This window comes from Microtus oregoni, unplaced genomic scaffold (genome assembly GCF_018167655.1).
Source record: "Microtus oregoni isolate MIOR12 unplaced genomic scaffold, Mior012 000136F_ref0000326, whole genome shotgun sequence".
Lineage (NCBI taxonomy): Eukaryota > Metazoa > Chordata > Mammalia > Rodentia > Cricetidae > Microtus > Microtus oregoni.
Window position 1 is genome coordinate 947389 of NW_024544786.1, and position 17279 is coordinate 964667.

General features: G+C 39.0%; 1 protein-coding gene across 2 annotated transcripts in view; it reads left to right on the forward strand.

Annotated features, from left to right (window-relative positions):
• The window catches only part of LOC121444664 (phosphorylase b kinase regulatory subunit alpha, skeletal muscle isoform), a 150776-nt gene extending 133708 nt beyond the window's left edge, over positions 1-17068 (forward strand). For both annotated transcript variants that reach the window (XM_041646569.1, XM_041646570.1), the window contains 5 exons: positions 1475-1525; positions 7118-7288; positions 10189-10242; positions 13745-13945; positions 14663-17068. In XM_041646569.1, the coding sequence (XP_041502503.1) occupies positions 1475-1525; positions 7118-7288; positions 10189-10242; positions 13745-13945; positions 14663-14836 (651 nt within the window). In that variant the 3' untranslated portion in view covers positions 14837-17068. The remainder of the gene's footprint in view (positions 1-1474; positions 1526-7117; positions 7289-10188; positions 10243-13744; positions 13946-14662) is intronic.
• The last annotated feature ends 211 nt before the right edge of the window (positions 17069-17279 follow it).

The following is a 17279-nucleotide window of genomic DNA, read 5'->3' on the forward strand; positions in this document are numbered from 1 at the left end:
CCACCACCTACTGTAAAAAGAAGCTTCTTGCACTAATCTTGGAATGAACATGAGCACTTAGGGGGTAGTCTGATGCTATGTCCATTTAGACGGATGACGGTAGTAAGTTCTCTCCTAGGGCCTATGACCTAAAGACTATACTTGCAGAGATTATTTCTGTACTTATTAATAGCACTTCTTAAGAAAGACTTAAAACCCCTTCTGCTTTCAAAGTGGAATTATAGCAGCCTACACATTAAAAATATCCTGGATAGAAGAGGCAAAACAGATATTTTGTTTCTTTTAAAAGGGGGCCCTGAAGTCATTCAGGAGAATATGCCAGTGCTTGAAGCCTACTTTTGAAGAAAACTTGAGTACTTTTCTTAAATATCCTCTGGCGTTCATATTTTATACAAGGAACGATTGTAATAAGAAGATGGTCTGGAGAGATGGCTCAGTAGTTAGGAGCACTGGCTGCTCATCCAGAGAACCTGGGTTCAATTCCCAACACCCATATAGTATCTTACAGTCTGTTACTCCAGCCTCCGAGAAGCTGGCACCTTTTTCTGGCCTCTATGGGCACTGTATGCATGTGGTACACAGACATACATGTATGTGAAATACATTCATACTCATAAAATAAAAATATCAAAAATAGCTTAAAAGAAAAAAGGAGCTACTCTGTTTTTAACAAGTGTTCATGTTACAGTTTTTGCCAGGAAATTTTAATTACCTGAATTTTTTCCTATTTGAGAGTGGAAAGGTCAGCTTTAGTGCTGAAAAGTTCTTCATCGATGTGATTAGTTAGTGATCCTAGTTTGGGTTGACAGTGACAATAGTTTGGGGGTTTGTTTTGTTTTCTTGTGACAAGGTCTCTCTATGTAGCCTGGCTGTCCTGGAATAAACTCTGTAGACCAGGCTGGCTTCCTACCTCTGCCTCCAAAGTTTTAGAATTAAGGGCATGTAACATCACACCCAGCTCACATTATAGTTTTTATAGATGTCCAGTATTATTATAAATTCTTTATGTGATTGGAACTCAAAAGTCCGTGATGCCAGCTAGATGAAAATGATGGTAAACTTGACCTTTCCAGCTACTTGAGGGTTTTCTCCTACATATTTACTACCTATAGGCCTTCAAAGGGGCCCAAATTGTTAGGGCGATAATATAGAGGACAGAGAGACTAGATTGTCATTACTTTCTTATTTTATAGCATTGTTTTTCATCCTTACCTGCCCATCTGGTATTTTGTATTTTTTTTTCTGCCAATTCCCAGTACTCTTAATTTATAGGTGAAGATATTTCAGGGTAGTTTTTACTTATTTTATTCTTTGCCATGGCATTTGAAGTAAACATATTTTATTGGCTCTTTTATAACATGCTGGATAATTACTTAAATTGTCTGTAGTTTAATAATATTAATAATTTTTTAAACAAATAATTATTGCCTTGCCTCTCTCTTTAAATTTTTTATTTTCTCAATTTCTTTTATAGACCAGTGGTGGTCATCCCTCTGGTGTAGATTTGATGTCACCGTCCTTTCTGGTAACTAATCTTTTGTTATGTCATGTTACATCCACAAGTGCTTTGATATGCTGTTATATGGATCATAAGAAAGTATTTGAGTATATACAAAAAAACAAATTAGGGACTGAAGGAATGGCTCAGTGGTTAAGAACACATGTTGCTCTTGCAGAAGTCCTGGGTTCCATTCTCAGAACCCCATGGTGGTTCACAGCCATCTTTAACTTTCAGGTACTCCTGTGGTATGATTCATACACATAAAATAAATCTAAAACTAAAAAATCAATAATTGAAAACAAATTGATCTTGAACTAACATGACTATAGATCAATTCCATATAAAAGGGAGCAGTCTATTTCTTTCCTGATAAGGTAGGAAAGGGAGTTCAACTCCAACCTCTTTTTTATTTCAGAAAAATAATCAATTAAAAAGTTTTGTTATGTATATATTCATTCTTTGAACTGATGAAAGTGTGCATCAGACAGTGGACTAGACAACATCAACATCAGTTTGTAATGTATTTGAAAAAACCCTGTCTCAAAACGATGTGCTAGACTTTGTTGACTCCCATGGGAAGCCTTACCCTCTCTGAGGAGTGGATGGGGGGGGCGTGGAGGGAAGGTGGAAGAGCTGGAGGAGAGGAGAGAGTGGGAACTGGGATTGGTATATAAAATGAGAAAAGATTGTTTTATTAAAAATAATTAATTTTCAAAAAAGAAAGTAAAACCAAATTTTGGTCTGTATCCTAGTGATAGTGAACTAGAAAGACTGGGCTAAGCCCCAGCAGTCTGTTCTAATCCGCTCTTTAGGGGTCCTGATGCACTTTTAAATTTCAAAGTTACTCTAAGAAGTAATTTACTTAGTAAATGTGAACTAAATGCCAACTTTATGTCATACACTGGAGATATAGCATTGAACAAAATGGAAATGACTCGACGAAGCGCACAATTTAGGAAGATTCTTTTCTAAACAAATTTTTTGATTTTTGTTTTTTCTACTTTATTAGAACATAAGCTATGAAATAATGAATTTGATTATGACATTTTCTTGTACATATAAGGTACTTTTATCATCTACATTTGTCTGGTTTAAATTATAACAAGTTATGATTTAATTTCTCCCAAACTGAAGAAATTTAGAAGAGATCTATTGAAAATACTATTTTGAGTAACTTTAAGCAAATACCCAGCATTAAATAAGGAGGAGTTTGCCAGCTCTGTGATTTCCATGTTAATGATGACAGCATTAATGGATTTGGAAATTTAAAAAGAGAAGTTATTTTCTTGGAAAGTATTTCTATAATCCTTTATTTTGTGTTTATTTCTGAATCTAATCTGTCAAATAATCACTTTAACCAATGAATTTCCTCTTTTATTTAGCATAATTTTTCAGGGTTCTTTATATTGTTATAAATATTGCTATTTTATTCATTTTTATTGCAGAATGATAATCATTGTATTGTTACACCACATTCTCTTTATCTGTTTGCTCATCAGTTGATGGGTATCTGAATGGTTTTATGCACAGTGTTGCTATTAACCTTTATGTACAGATTTTTAGGTAGGTATGTGTCTTAGGGTATTTATTGCTGTGATAAAACACCATGCCCAAAAGCGATTTAGAGAGGATTATTTAAATTTGCATCACAATTCAATCACAGTCCTTCCTTGAGGGAAGTTAGGGCAAGATTTCAAACACAGCAGGCACCTGGAAGCAGAAGCTGCTGTAGAGGCCAGGGAAGAAAGAGCACTGCTTACTGGCTTTCTTCCCATGGAGTGTTCACCCTGCTTTCTTACATAGTTGAGGACCACCTGCCCAGGGCTCGCACCACCCCCAATGGGCTGGGCCCTCCCTCAATCCCTAATTAAGAAAATGCATTATAGGCTTTCCTATAGCCTAATTTTTTTTTTTTTTTTTTGGTTTTTCGAGACAGGGTTTCTCTGTGGCTTTGGAGCCTGTCCTGGAACTAGCTCTGTAGACCAGGCTGGTCTCGAACTCACAGAGATCCGCCTGCCTCTGCCTCCCGAGTGCTGGGATTAAAGGCGTGCGCCACCATCGCCCGGCTCCTATAGCCTAATTTTATGAAAGCATTTTTTTAATTAAGGCTCCTTCCTGAATGACTCTATCTTGTGTTGAGTTGACACAAAATTAACCAAATCTGTGTATTTTCATTTCTCTCAGAGTATAGTTATGTTTCCTGTCGCTGTGAAAAAAAAATACCTAACAAAAGTACTTACATTCACATATATACATATATAAACACTAATGGATAGATAGGATAGACGCATATAAGAGAGGACATGCAGCATTTGTATTTCTGAGTTTGGGTTACCTCAATAATTTCCAGTCATATATATTTCCTACAAATTTTCATAATTCATTTTTCTTTGCAGTAAAGTTCCATTGTGTGTATGTTCCATTTTCATTATTCACTCATCCCGTTACCCTGCTGTGGTGGCTAGACTAGCAATAAACATGACTGTACAAGTTTATGGTGGGATGTAGAATCCTTTGGTTAGATGCTCAGAAATGGTATAGCTGTGTTAAATGGCAGTTGTCTTTTGTCATCTTTTGAGAAGCTGCCACAAGGATTTCCAAAGTACCTACAGTCAATAAAGGCTCCCCTTCCCCCACCAGATCCTTGCCAGAATTTATTTATTTATTTATTCATTCGTTCGAACATTTTTTTTTTTTTGAGACAGGGTTTGTCTGTATATTCCTGGCTGCCCTCACTTTATAAACCAGATTAGCCTCGAACTCACAGAGATCCACCTACCTCTACCTCTCCAGTGCTAGGATTGAAGGTGTGCGCCACCACCATCATCAGACTCTGTTTTCTTAATGATAGTCAATTAGCCAGTGACTCAGAATGTCAAAGTAGTTTTAATTTGCATTTCCCTGATTCCTTAACCATTTTAAATTGGGCTTTTTACATTTTTGGGTTACAAGGATTCTTTTTATATTCTAAATGCAGCATCCTTATAGAATATGTGATTTGCATATATTTTCTCTTTCTGTGGATTTCCTTTACATTTCTATTTATGTTCTTTGAAGAACTAAAGTCTTCTGTTTTAACTTCCATTTTCTATTTTTTCTTATGTCATTCACATCTAAGAAATTGTTGTCTAAATCAATGCCACAAAAATTTAATGCTGTTTTGGACTATACACTATATTTTAACAATTTTATTAAAATAGCTTTAGCCCTTACATTTGGGGCTATGATTGTATTAGGAGGGGGAACTCCCTAAGACCATCTCCAGCCTCAGTAATTTACTAGGAGTCACAGAATTAATCACATAATCATAAAGGTATGATTAGTACATCAAAAGGATAAACAAAATCAGCAAAAGAAAAGGTACACTGGGTGAAGCCCATGGAAAACCACACAAGATTCTAGAGCGCTCCCACAGCAGAGCCATAGAGGATGCATTACAACCCCTCCAGTGCCCTGTCACAGCGTAAGTGCAGTGCTGTGAGCAGAATAGCTAAAGACCCAGCGCAGAACCCAGGCTCTTTGTTTGGGACTGGTCATGAAAACAGCCTCTGTCCGGCATATCCCCAAACTCCAGACTCCCAGGAGGAAAGCAGATGTTGGACATAAACTGCAGTGTTGACATAATCCCTCCCAAAGGCCACATTTCCACACTGCAGCCCAAGTGCCAGACCTGTAAAAATGACTTGCCAGAACAACATTCCTGTGTTCTGGTCTGCCTTGTTGACTCTATTTTTAACCACTCTCAAGGGCAGGCCCCATGGCAACATAAATGTACTCCATGAATTTTTTGGTTTTGAGTTTTTGGTGTTTTATTTTTCTGTAGATGTAATGTTTTGTTTGGTGTGGGGATTTTGTCTTACTCGCCTTTTGCTTGTTTTGATTTTCCTTTTTGTGGTTTTATTTGTCTCAGGGCTCTTTGTCTTTTTTCCCCCAAACAATTCCTTTGGGCTCTCATATTTGCATACGGTGTGCAAAAGCGTGCAGCTTCATTCTTTAGCATGTGGATGGCCACTTATTTAGCACCATTTGTTTCAAACACAATTTCTCTCCCTTCTAATGCTCTCGGAACTTTTAGTGCCTTCACTGTCGTCCATCGTGGACTCTTAACCCTCTGGAACCGGAGCCCAATTAAATGCTTACTTTTATAAGTTGCCATGGTCACAGTGTTTTATCATAGCAATAGAAAAGTAGCATACAGAGACTTATGTTAAAAGTCATAGACAGATAGAAGTTAGATTAAAGCCGATAAACAGACAATGTCCTGTATTATTGGTATTTTTATCATTGCTACTCTGAATCACCAGAGTACTTTATAAAATGATTGTACATTTCCCCAGGGAAGAGCACAACAATTAATTATCCACTATCAAATGGTCAGCCCTAAAAACATACATTCGAGTAACATTATACAGACTGAATAGGTTGTATTTTTTATTGATTTTGTTGAACTATGCATTTTTCTCTGCTCCCTTTACTTCTCCCCTCCCCTGCAACCCTCTCCAAGGTCCCCATGCTCCCAATTTACTCAGGAGATCTTGTCTTTTACTACTTCCCATGTAGATTAGATCCATGTATGTCTCTCTTAGGGTTCTCATTGTTGTCTAGGTTCTCTAAGGGATTGTGATTTGTGGGCTGGGTTTTTTTCTATTTATGTTTAAAAACCACTTAGGAGTGAGTACATGTGATAATTGTCTTTCTGTGTCTGAGTTACCTCACCCAAAATGATGTTTTCTAGATCCATCCATTTGCCTGCAAAATTCAAGCTGTCATTATTTTTTTCTGCTGTGTAGTACTCCATTGTGTAAACGTGGCACACTTTCCTTATCCATTCTTCAGTCGAGGGGCATTTAGGTTATTTCCTGGTTCTGGCTATGACAAACAAAGCTGCTATGAACATAGTTGAGCACATGTCCTTGTGGCACGATTGAGCATCCTTTGGATATATACCCAAAAGTGGTATTACTGGGTCTTGAGGAAGGTTGTTTCCTAATTTTCTGAGAAATTGCCACACTGATATCCAAAGGGGCTGTACCAGCTTGCATTCCCACCAGCAATGCAGAAGTGTTCCCTTTTCCCCACAACCTCTCCAGCATAAGTTGTCATCAGTGTTTTTGATCTTGGTCATTCTTACAGGCGTAAGATGGAATCTCAGAGTTGTTTTGATTTGCATTTCTCTTATGACTAAGGATGTTGAACATTTCCTTAAGGGTCTCTCAGCCATTTTAGGTTCCTGTGTTGAGAGTTCTAGAGCAGGTTGTATTTTATATTTAGAATACATATATGTATATGATGACAATTAAAAAGAGGCCACCAATTTGAAAAGGAAGCAAAGAGGGACATATGGGAGGCTTTGAAAGGAGAAAATGGAAGGGGGGAATGAAGTAATTATACTATAATCTCAACAAATAAATGAAATAATTTTAAATGTTTATACAATGTTACAACCCTGCAAGCTGTAGTCACATCGTTACTTTGGCTTTCTCGTTTTATAGAGTATTTACTATTCTCTTTGCTATATGTTAGAGCGTGCAGGTTTTCAATTTAAAATATAACTGTTATGATACTTGATCATAGGGGCAGTGATCACTTTGGATTTACTTTTTTTCTTCTCCCAAGTCACCTGCAGCCTGTATTGCTGCAAGTAGTGGATCCTTTTTTACTGTGGATGGTCAACAGACATCTAAAGATAGTCGTCAAGGTCAATGGCAACGGCGGAGAAGACTAGATGGAGCACTAAATAGAGTACCAATCGGATTTTATCAAAAAGTATGGAAAATTTTGCAAAAAGTGAGTGTAACACAGTGTTGTTCTTTATTCCCCTCTTAAAATCATGAATCTGTCTTGCTGACATGTGGCATAACCATTACATGACAAAAACAGGAAAAATTGATTGATCACTGTGGCATTATTAATAATTTACTCTATTGTTCTTATTGTTGCAGTAGTATTTTTTCTTTTTCTTTTGTTTTCTTTCCCCTTTCTGGTATTTTTGAGACAGGGCTTTTCTGTAGCTTTAGAACCTGTCCTGGAACTACCTCTTGTAGACCAGGCTGACCTCAAACTCACAGAAATTCACCTGTCTCTGCCTCCCGAGTGCTGGGATTAAAGGTATGAGTCACCATCACCTGGGGGTATTGTTTCTGAATAAGGTTTTAAAAATCAGAACCTCTCTGTTTGGGGTCATAGTTGAGCACTGTGAGATTTTGCACTGTATTTGCTGCCAGTCAATAATGTGATGCTGTGGCTCGCTTTCTTTGTTGTTATTATGAGAGTGGAAATGTTATTTGCAGCTCTAAGCTGTTCATATCCATTGTCACTACCAAAAGTAGGTGGAAGCAAGAATGGTGGCACACGCCTTTAGTCCCAATACTCCGGAGGCAGAGGCAAGTTGATCTTCGAGAAATCCTGTCTCGACAAGGAAAACAACAAACAAACAAAACAGTGAAGTATATGGGGAGTTTGCAGAAGTTGCTCTTACTGATATTTTTTCTTAGATGAAAACCACTAAAGTAATAAAAAGCTGCAATGATACTAGCAGTTAAAGAACACTCTTGTTTTATTGTTAATTTTTTATATTTAATCATTTTATATATGTGTGTGTATACACACACATACATACATACATGCATTCATGTGTGTGTGCATATGTGGTACCAACAGAGGACAGAAGATGTCATTGGGTCCTTTGGAACTAGACTTAGAGGAAGTTGGTTGTGAGCCATCATGTGGGTACTGGAGACTGAACTTGAGTCTTCTGCAAAAGTAGTAAGTGCTCTTAACCTTTGAGCCAACTCTCCAGCTCTGATTTATTTATTTGGAGACAGGGCTTTGTTATTGTCCAGGCTGGCCTCCAAATCAAGATCCTCCCACCTTAGCTTCCTGGAGTCCTAGGATTGCTGGCATGCACCACCACTCCAGGCCTAAATAAAACTCTTGGTGTGATTAATATTTGTTCCTGTTTCTAAAGCATACTTTATAAACGACTTGTAAGGGCATATCACGTCATTATGGTAGTGATAGGAGACGGCCAGGAAGACCATTAAGTTCATTGATTGGTCTCATTTATACAAATACAGATTGGTTTTTCTCGTCTGAGATGAGTCTCATATATCTCAGGCTGGTCTCATTGTAACCAAGGATGACCTTGAACAGATGCCCTGCCTTTACCTTCTGACTGCTGGGATTACAGTTGTGAACTACCATACTCATTCATTCATTCATTTATTTATTTTACCAAAATCAAAACCCAGACTTAGGGTCTTTTTTTTTTAAGTTTATTTATTTATTTAGTATACAGTGTTCTGTCTACATGTATGCCTGCAGGCCAGAAGAGGGCACTAGATCTCATTATGGATGGTTGTGAGCCATCATGTGGTTGCTGGGAATTGAACTCAGGTCCTCTGGAAGAGCAGTCAGTGCTCTTAACCACTCTCTCCAGCCCCCCAGACTTAGGGTCTTAAAGTAAGAGATAGAACACATGCCTTTCCAGGCATGAATGTTACAATAATTCTAACATGTTTCAAAGCTACTAATTGTCTGTACAGAGATTACTTGAGTATGGAATATTGCATGTAATTGTCCAAAAGAGCCAATAAACCTGTCACTCATATGTGGTTGCTTTATATAGTGTTTCGGCATTTTTGGAATTTAAAGTATGTGATTAATAGAGTAAAGAATTTGAATGTATCTGTTGATTCAGGTATGGTGCTTCACACACGTACTTGAAGGCACTAGGGAAATGAAGGCAGGACTTCAGTGTTCAAGGTCAACCTCAGCCACATAGTGAATTTGAGACAGATTAGGTGACTTGTAACCACGTCTCAAATAATAATAATGATGATAATAGCATTTATTGAGCACCTACTGAATTCCAGACTCTGTTGTAGGTGTTCCTATGAGAAAAGTCTAAATAGCCAATAATTTCTGTTCTTGTGAAACTTATATTACTTATAATAAGTAATAAACAGTAAATAATGTATTTAAAATGTTAAAAAGTGGCGGAAGAATAGGACAGGATAAGAGCATTAAGAAGGGACTCAACTACAACAAGTAGAAATGGCTCACGTACATTAATATCTACTGTGAGTCATGTCCGGCAGCCTCAGTCTCTTGAAGGCCTATCTGCTTTCTTAAAAGTGTGTGTGTGTGTGTGTGTGTGTGTGTGTGTGTGTGTGTGTACATGATCGTGCATGTGCGTACGCACACTATGGTAGGAAGCACATACCATAGCATACATGTGAAGGTCAGAGTACAACTTTGTGGAGTAGGTTCTCCCTTTCCTCCCTTGCTTGGGATTATGGGAGTAATCTCTTTTTATTGGACTTGCTTGGCTGTTGGCAAGGACTTTTTATCTGTCAAGTCATCTTGCCAGGCCTTGAAGGCCTCCTGGTAATGACTCTGGGACCTGCATGATACTCTTCTAGGTGGTCTCTGAATCTGGTGTCTAGTCTATCCCAGAAAGATTGACCCTGCCCACTCCACTACCCTAAGAAGAGGATGAACTATGGTAGTCCCATCCTAAATCTTGGCACTTAGAAATCATGAACCCATTCTTGGGCACATGGACTACAGGACCTCCAGCTGGCCTGTGGTTGCTCAAATCATAACCTTATTAATATGAAGTCTCTCCTTCTTGCCTCCCAGCTCTTACTTCATCTCTGGTCATAACATGTTTTTCTACCTTGCAGTGTCATGGACTTTCTGTGGAAGGTTTTGTTCTTCCTTCTTCAACCACAAGGGAGGTAAGATTCTGTCCTTTACATATACATGATGGAAAGCTCGCCTGTCTGAAATATTTCAGTTATCAATTATGAAATTGATATTTATTGAATTTATATTATTGAAACTAAATATATCAGTTAGTTGTCAAAGAAACAGACTTATCCTGTTATGAATCAATTATAGTGGTATATTATTTGTGTTTTAATAAATAAAGCTTGCCTGAAGATCAGAGGGCAAAGCAGTCATACTAGTGAGCCATACAGGCCAGGCAGTAGTGGCGCACACTTTTAATCCCAGGACTTGGGAGATAGACACAGGGATCTCTGTGTCAAGGTCACCCTGGGCTATATGAGATTGAATCTATCTAAAAGAGAAACAGAGCTCACACAGCATTTGGGATCGCACACCTTTAATCCCAGCACTAAGGGGGTGGAGAAAGGAGCAATATGGCTGGGCAGAGAGAGGAATATAAAGGGGAAGACACAGGAACTCAGTGGAGTCTGAGCATTGTGGTCTAGAGCACTGCAGGATCACCCCTTTGTCTGAGCCTTGGTAGAGGTAAGATCTCTCTAGTGGCTGGCTGCTTTGCTTTTCTGATCTTCAGCTTGAATCCCAGTATCTGTTTCTGGGTTTTTACTACTCATGCTGCAGTCAATTGACTATAAAATGCATGAAGGAGGTAAAAATGGAATGGGAATATTAGACAATAATAATATGGTTCTAGTTTTGCTGAGCGAGCATGAGGACTTGAGTTTGCATCCCCAGCACCCATGTAAAATAAAAATGGGCATGGCTGTGCAAGCCTGTAATGCCAACTCAGATGTAGTGACAGGTGCATTGCAGGTGCTTGCTGGCCAGTTAGTCTAGCTGAAATGGAATACTCCAGGTTCAGTGAGAGACCCTGCCTCAAAAAAAAAAGATGGAAAACAATTAAGAAAAGCATCTCATGTCAGCTTCTGGCTTCCACATTTACCCACCTACATACATGTATATAACAGACACATACACACCATAAACATGGATAATTATTTGTTTTATTAATAAGAATAGCTTTTTGCAGTGACTAAGTTTTTTCTACGTGAGACTGGAAGTTGGAGAAGGCAAAAAGGCTACAAACATAAGAATGAATGGCTTCCTATATTGTCTCATCTATTTCACCCCAACCTTTCTCCAATAGGATACTTGTAGACCTGTGCTGATATTGACATCTAATCATATTTTAGAGCAGTGGTTCTCAACCTTCCTAATGCTACCACCCTTTAATACAGTTCCTCATGTTGTGGTGACCCCCAACCATAAAATCATTTTTGTTGCTATTTCATAATTGTTATTTTGTTAGTTATGAATTATAATGTAAATATCTGTTATGTGACCCCTGTAGTAGACTTTCTTGGACTGCCAGCCCCCAAGTCATGGCATGGAGACTTATTATTAAGTATGAATGCTAAAGCCTTAGTTTATGCTTGTCCCACTAGCTCTTGTAATAACCTGTTTCTCTTCATCTGTGTTTTGCCTCAGGGCTTTTTACCTTTCTTTCATTCTGTATGCCCTACTTTCCATGCTTCTGCATCTGGCTGGCTGGTGATGTCTGACTGGGTGGCCCTGATGTCTCCCTCTCTTTCTCCATAATTCTCATTCTTTCCCTACTTTCCTCTCCCTCCTCTATCCTCCCTCTCCCTCTTCTTTCCTCCTCCATCTCCGTCCTCCCACTCCCTCCTCCCTCTCCCGTCTCCATCCTCCCTCTCCTTCTTTCCTCCTCCGTCTCCGTCCTCCCACTCCCTCCTCCCTCTCCCTTCTCCATCCTCCCTCTCCCTCTCCTTCTTCCCTCCTCCGTCTCCGTCCTCCCACTCCCTCCTCCCTCTCTCTCTTTCCTCCTTTCTCTTCCTCCTCTCTCTCCCTCTCCAGCCTAGATCTCTCCTCCTACTTATTCTCTCTGCCTGCCAGTCCTGTCTGTCTCTCTTCTGCCTAGCTATTGACTGTTCAGCTTTTTATTAGACCAATCAGATGCCTTGGGCAGGCAAAGCAATACATCTTTACACTGTTAAATGCAGCATAAACAAATATAACACACCTTCACATAGTTAAAGTAATATTCCACAACAGAGCCCTCCCCAAGGTCACTACCCACAGGTTGAGAACCTCTGTATTAGAGTAACTTTCTTTCCCAACTTAGTGAATTAGAGTTTCCAGAGAGGAAACTTGAGCATTTGTAATTTTTTAATCTATAGACTAACACTGATAAATAATCATGGTTGGAAGACATTGCCATGAAACACAGACACTGGTTATCAGATGTTTTGGTATTTTGTACTAACAAGCTAGGACTAGTAAGTTTAGAAAATATAAAATTCTCAAAAACTGGTGGTGGTGCCAGTATCAGCTGGATGTGCCAGGACTGAATGCTAGTGTAATGTCTTAGACCTCTACTGTTGCATACAAGCCGTTTGTGTAATAAAGAATGCCACACTGCCTGCGTAAACAGGTGTATTCTGTGCATTTAAACAGTGTTGAAATATTAATTGTAAAAATGTAAACCTAATACCTTTAGGAGTCTTCAAAGAACTTTCACATTATTTAATTTGATTTTTCAGTTCAATTTTGTAAGACACCTAAGAAGAGAATGTCTTTCTCAGAAAGTTTATAGATAAGGAAACAAGCTTAGAGATTTCCAAGATATGCAAAGTCATTTGCTCCTGATACAAGTTTTTAACCTGTCTTTAGACTCCAAATATACTTGCTTCTATAGAATATAAACAATACAATTTTACCAAAAAGCATTTCTCCATCTACTTTACCCCAAAATAACTGCAGTTAAAATTTTTTAAATTTTTAAAATGTGCATGAGGGTTTTGCCTGCATGTAGGTATGTGCACCACATGCATGCCTGGTCCCTGTGGAAGTCAGATGGAGTTGTAAGCCACCTGAAATGGTTGATGGAATTGAACTCAGGCTCTCTGGAAGAGCAATCAGTGCTCTCTTAACCACTGAGTCATCTCTCCAGCCCCATAACTGCATTTCTTAAGGTCCGTTTTATTCTAACAGTCTGTAGCTACTTCACATAATTCTACTCATTATACACACACACACACACACACACACACACACACACATATCATTTCAAGTTTGACTTCAGTGCTTTCTCTCTGGGTCATAGATTTAGTGTCATAAATAGCTTCATAAAGCCTCATGAAGTTACTATAGTATGTCATAATTTATGTATTTATTGCCATGTTTAGGTTATGTCAAGTTTCACATGTGTGACTGATGCTACCATAAACATTAGTACACATGGAGCTTTTTCTTCTCTGGATTATTTCCTTAGGACAAACTCCCATAAATGATATTCTGGGTTAGAGGGCATTGATACTTTTTTTTGGCATTGATACTTTTATGACTCTTGTTATACATTACCAGATTGTGCCAATTTACACCATTTCATTAAAGGGCTGCAGTTACCGGACTTTTTACTGCTTTTCAAAGAAAAGGTTTTCTAGAAATTGATTTTCACTTTTTCTATCACAGATGACCCCAGGCGAGATTAAATTCTCTGTCCATGTGGAGTCTGTCCTGAATCGTGTACCTCAACCAGAGTACCGCCAGCTTCTGGTTGAAGCTATCCTTGTCCTTACCATGCTGGCAGATATTGAAATTCATAGCATCGGAAGCATCATTGCTGTGGAAAAAATAGTACACATTGCCAATGACTTGTTCCTTCAAGAACAGGTAGGCTGCCTAATGTGATGCACACTGCAGTCACAGCATCTGGGAGTTGCAGGCAGGAGGATTGGCAGTTCAAGGCCAGCCTCAGCTACATAGTGAGTTCAAGACAAGATTGGGCTACATGATACCCAGAACATACAACAAATGTTTCCTTCTCTTACCCACTGTGAAAGAAGACAAAAGTATCCAAAATTTTCTAAACAGTCCTAGTTTTAAGTGTTCTGGGATGTTATCAGGCCATATATGAGAAAATATAAACCATTTTAGACATAGACTTGAGATTTAGAATGTCTACAGTGTTTGTGAATTCAGGTGGTTTAGAAAGAAATAGAACCAAATACTATATGGAGGAATACAAGCCAAAATCAGCAGTACTAGAAGGTGGAAGTCCCGGTGTAGTTCTACTGGGTTATCTCCAAGTGTTAACATTATTTCTGTTATTAACAGACATAAATCATTTAATCAATTATTGATATTTAATTTTCAAAAGTGCTTTATAATAGAAAATTCTAAGTAGTAATTAAAATAATTTAGAGTCTAGTGGCAAATGCCATGTGTAGAAATTCATATCCATCCTTCATAACCCTAAGCCCCCTCTGCTTATACAGCCAAAGAATAGGCAATGGGAAGGAAGCTCTGAGGTGTATTCATCAGAGTTTGGCTTGGTAGGATTGGTAACCTTTTCTTCCCACTGTTTTCCCATCTTTTAAAACCAAATAGAAAACCCTTGGCGCAGATGACGTCATGTTGGCAAAGGATCCTGCATCTGGCATCTGTACTCTTCTGTATGACAGCGCACCCAGTGGCAGATTTGGCACAATGACCTACCTCTCCAAGGCAGCTGCTACCTACGTGCAGGAGTTTCTGCCACACAGCCTCTGTGCCATGCAGTGAGGGCTGTGGGTTCTGGCTGCTGGAATCCTTTCAGCATCTGGTCCCTGTGTTGGTTGATTGTGCATGGAACTGAAATGTTAACACCTGACCACTCTCCATCCCTCCCAAGAAGAGAGAACTTTGCTGATAATCTCACTACTTTTGAAGAAAAGAACCCTCACTTGGAGACTCACTCCAGTGTAAAGGTTCAACTGGGTCTACAATCACTATCCTTGCTTCTTTTATGGTTCAGAAATGTCTGCATGTGTTTTTACTCTGTAGAACTGTTACCAGCTTTGTTTTCTAACTCCTTTTGAGGAACAGGTATTAATAAGTTATTCTGAAGACCTTATTCTTATTTCTGGGCTTCCTTTCTTTTTTGTGTATATGAGTGGTAGGTCTTAATTGGGTCATTATTTCAAGAGAGTAGATGCTAAATTGTTGGATTTTATACTGCTGTAATTTTGAAATGTCTATTTTAAGTGCCTTAAGAAACACCAACACCAGATCATGGCTTCCTTCTTCACTCGAAGGCTGATTCATTTTGAGTGGTGAAATAGTTTCTTTGTCAAATATTGCCTTTTGATGTTGACCTTTCTATATCTGCCCATGTTGCCTGCTCTGTGGTGAAATATTAAAAAGTGTAAGCTCACATGTAAGTTTAAGGATTTCTATGTTAATACTTGAAGTCACATTTTATGAGGACTGATGCTACCAGGCACATATTTGAGGACACATGGAATAACCCAGAAAAAAATGGAGCCAGGAGCCCAATTCCAGAGAGGAAGGGAAAGGGGAGGTTATGCAGGTGGTGCTTTACACACAGGGAGTCAAGAGACCACCAGAGGCAAGTAGGTTAATCCTTGCTGGAGCACAGCCCACATACAACACAGAGAATAACTGAAGCCTTGAGCAAAGAGAAACCCAGCAGTCCAGTCGGAGCACCTCTTTCCTGTTCTTTTGTTCTCCACCTCACCTATTCACACCCCGCCACACTCAAATCTCTCCTTCTCATCTCCCTCCTATCCCATATCTGTTCTTCAATTCTTTCACCTATGTTTGTTTTCACTTCTCAGTTATACTACTTATATCCTTTAATCTTGGTATCTGTGGCCAAATATCTATTCTTATACATATTTCTGTGTGTTTGTAATGGTTAAATAATTGTATTTTGAGTGTGTCTGTCCATCTCTACATTTAATGGATTGAATAACCATGTGGGTAACATTGCAAACCAAGCCTGGTCATACTCATTGCTAATCTGAGAACTTGAGAGGCTGAAGCAGGAGGATCGTGAGTTCAAAGCCAGCCTGGGCTACAAAGCAAGCTCCAGGCAAGCCTCAGTATGAGACCCTGTCTTGAAACATTTTAAAGCATGGGAGCTATGCAGCTGGCCTCAGATTGACACACAAAGGATCGCAAAAATATACCTTCCATCCCATTCTCTGGTCCCATGTATAGGTAGCCTGGCTTAGCAGAGGTTTTCTTTGTTTTCCTTGTTTCTACTCGACTCCTCTTTCCCTCAGAGTTTTAAGGGTTTTCTCCCAGAACAGTAATGAGTATGATGGGGCTAGTGAACTCAAAACAGTCACAGAATCGGGAACAGTCTTCCAGGCACACTGTCCAAATGCAGTGAGCTAGCAAACGGGTGGTAGAAGCAAAGGCAGGGTGGCCCCCTTTCCCCTCTCACAGCCATGGGAACACACAGTGAATAGCTTTCTGAGTGCATGGTTTTCCGGTCACTTTTGAGGAGAACATACAACCTGTTTGTCTCTTCACAGCCTATAAGTACCCTAGTCACGGGAAACACACCCAGCACTGCTTGTGGGAACTGCCGCTCCTTCCTGGACCTCTTTTCTTGAACTGACTCCAATGCCTGCAGTTCTCTGGAGTTTCTGACTTGTCTGTTGATGGAAAGCCCAGGCAGTGGCATTTAATTTCTAAAGTAACTTTCCAGAAAACATTACTGGTATTTTGTTCTTTTTTTCTTTTGTTCTTATTTTTTCGAGACAGGGTTTTTCTATGTAGCTCTTCATGTCCTGGAACTCACTCTGTAGACCAGGCTGGTCTCGAACTCACAGAGATCCGCCTGCCTCTGCCTCCCGAGTGCTGGGATTAAAGGCGTGCGCCACCACTACCTGGCTAAGTATTTTGTTCATTTTAAGAGTGTTAATATGAAGAAAGAAACATGATGGAACTTTTTACAAGCACTTTATGTTTTGAAGTTAGAATAAAGAATAAGAATTTACTGTGTCTGGTGTCACTGCACAAAACTTTATATGTTTTTGTGATTGAAGCTAATTAATTGCCATTTCACATAATGTTTGGATATATTATATACTCAAAGCTTATTAACTGGGTCAAATTAGAGGAGCATTTATAGACCATACATTATTATACCGCACATATGTAAAAAAAAAAAAACAACATAGGTTTAGTGCTTTACACAGTTTACTAAAAATAT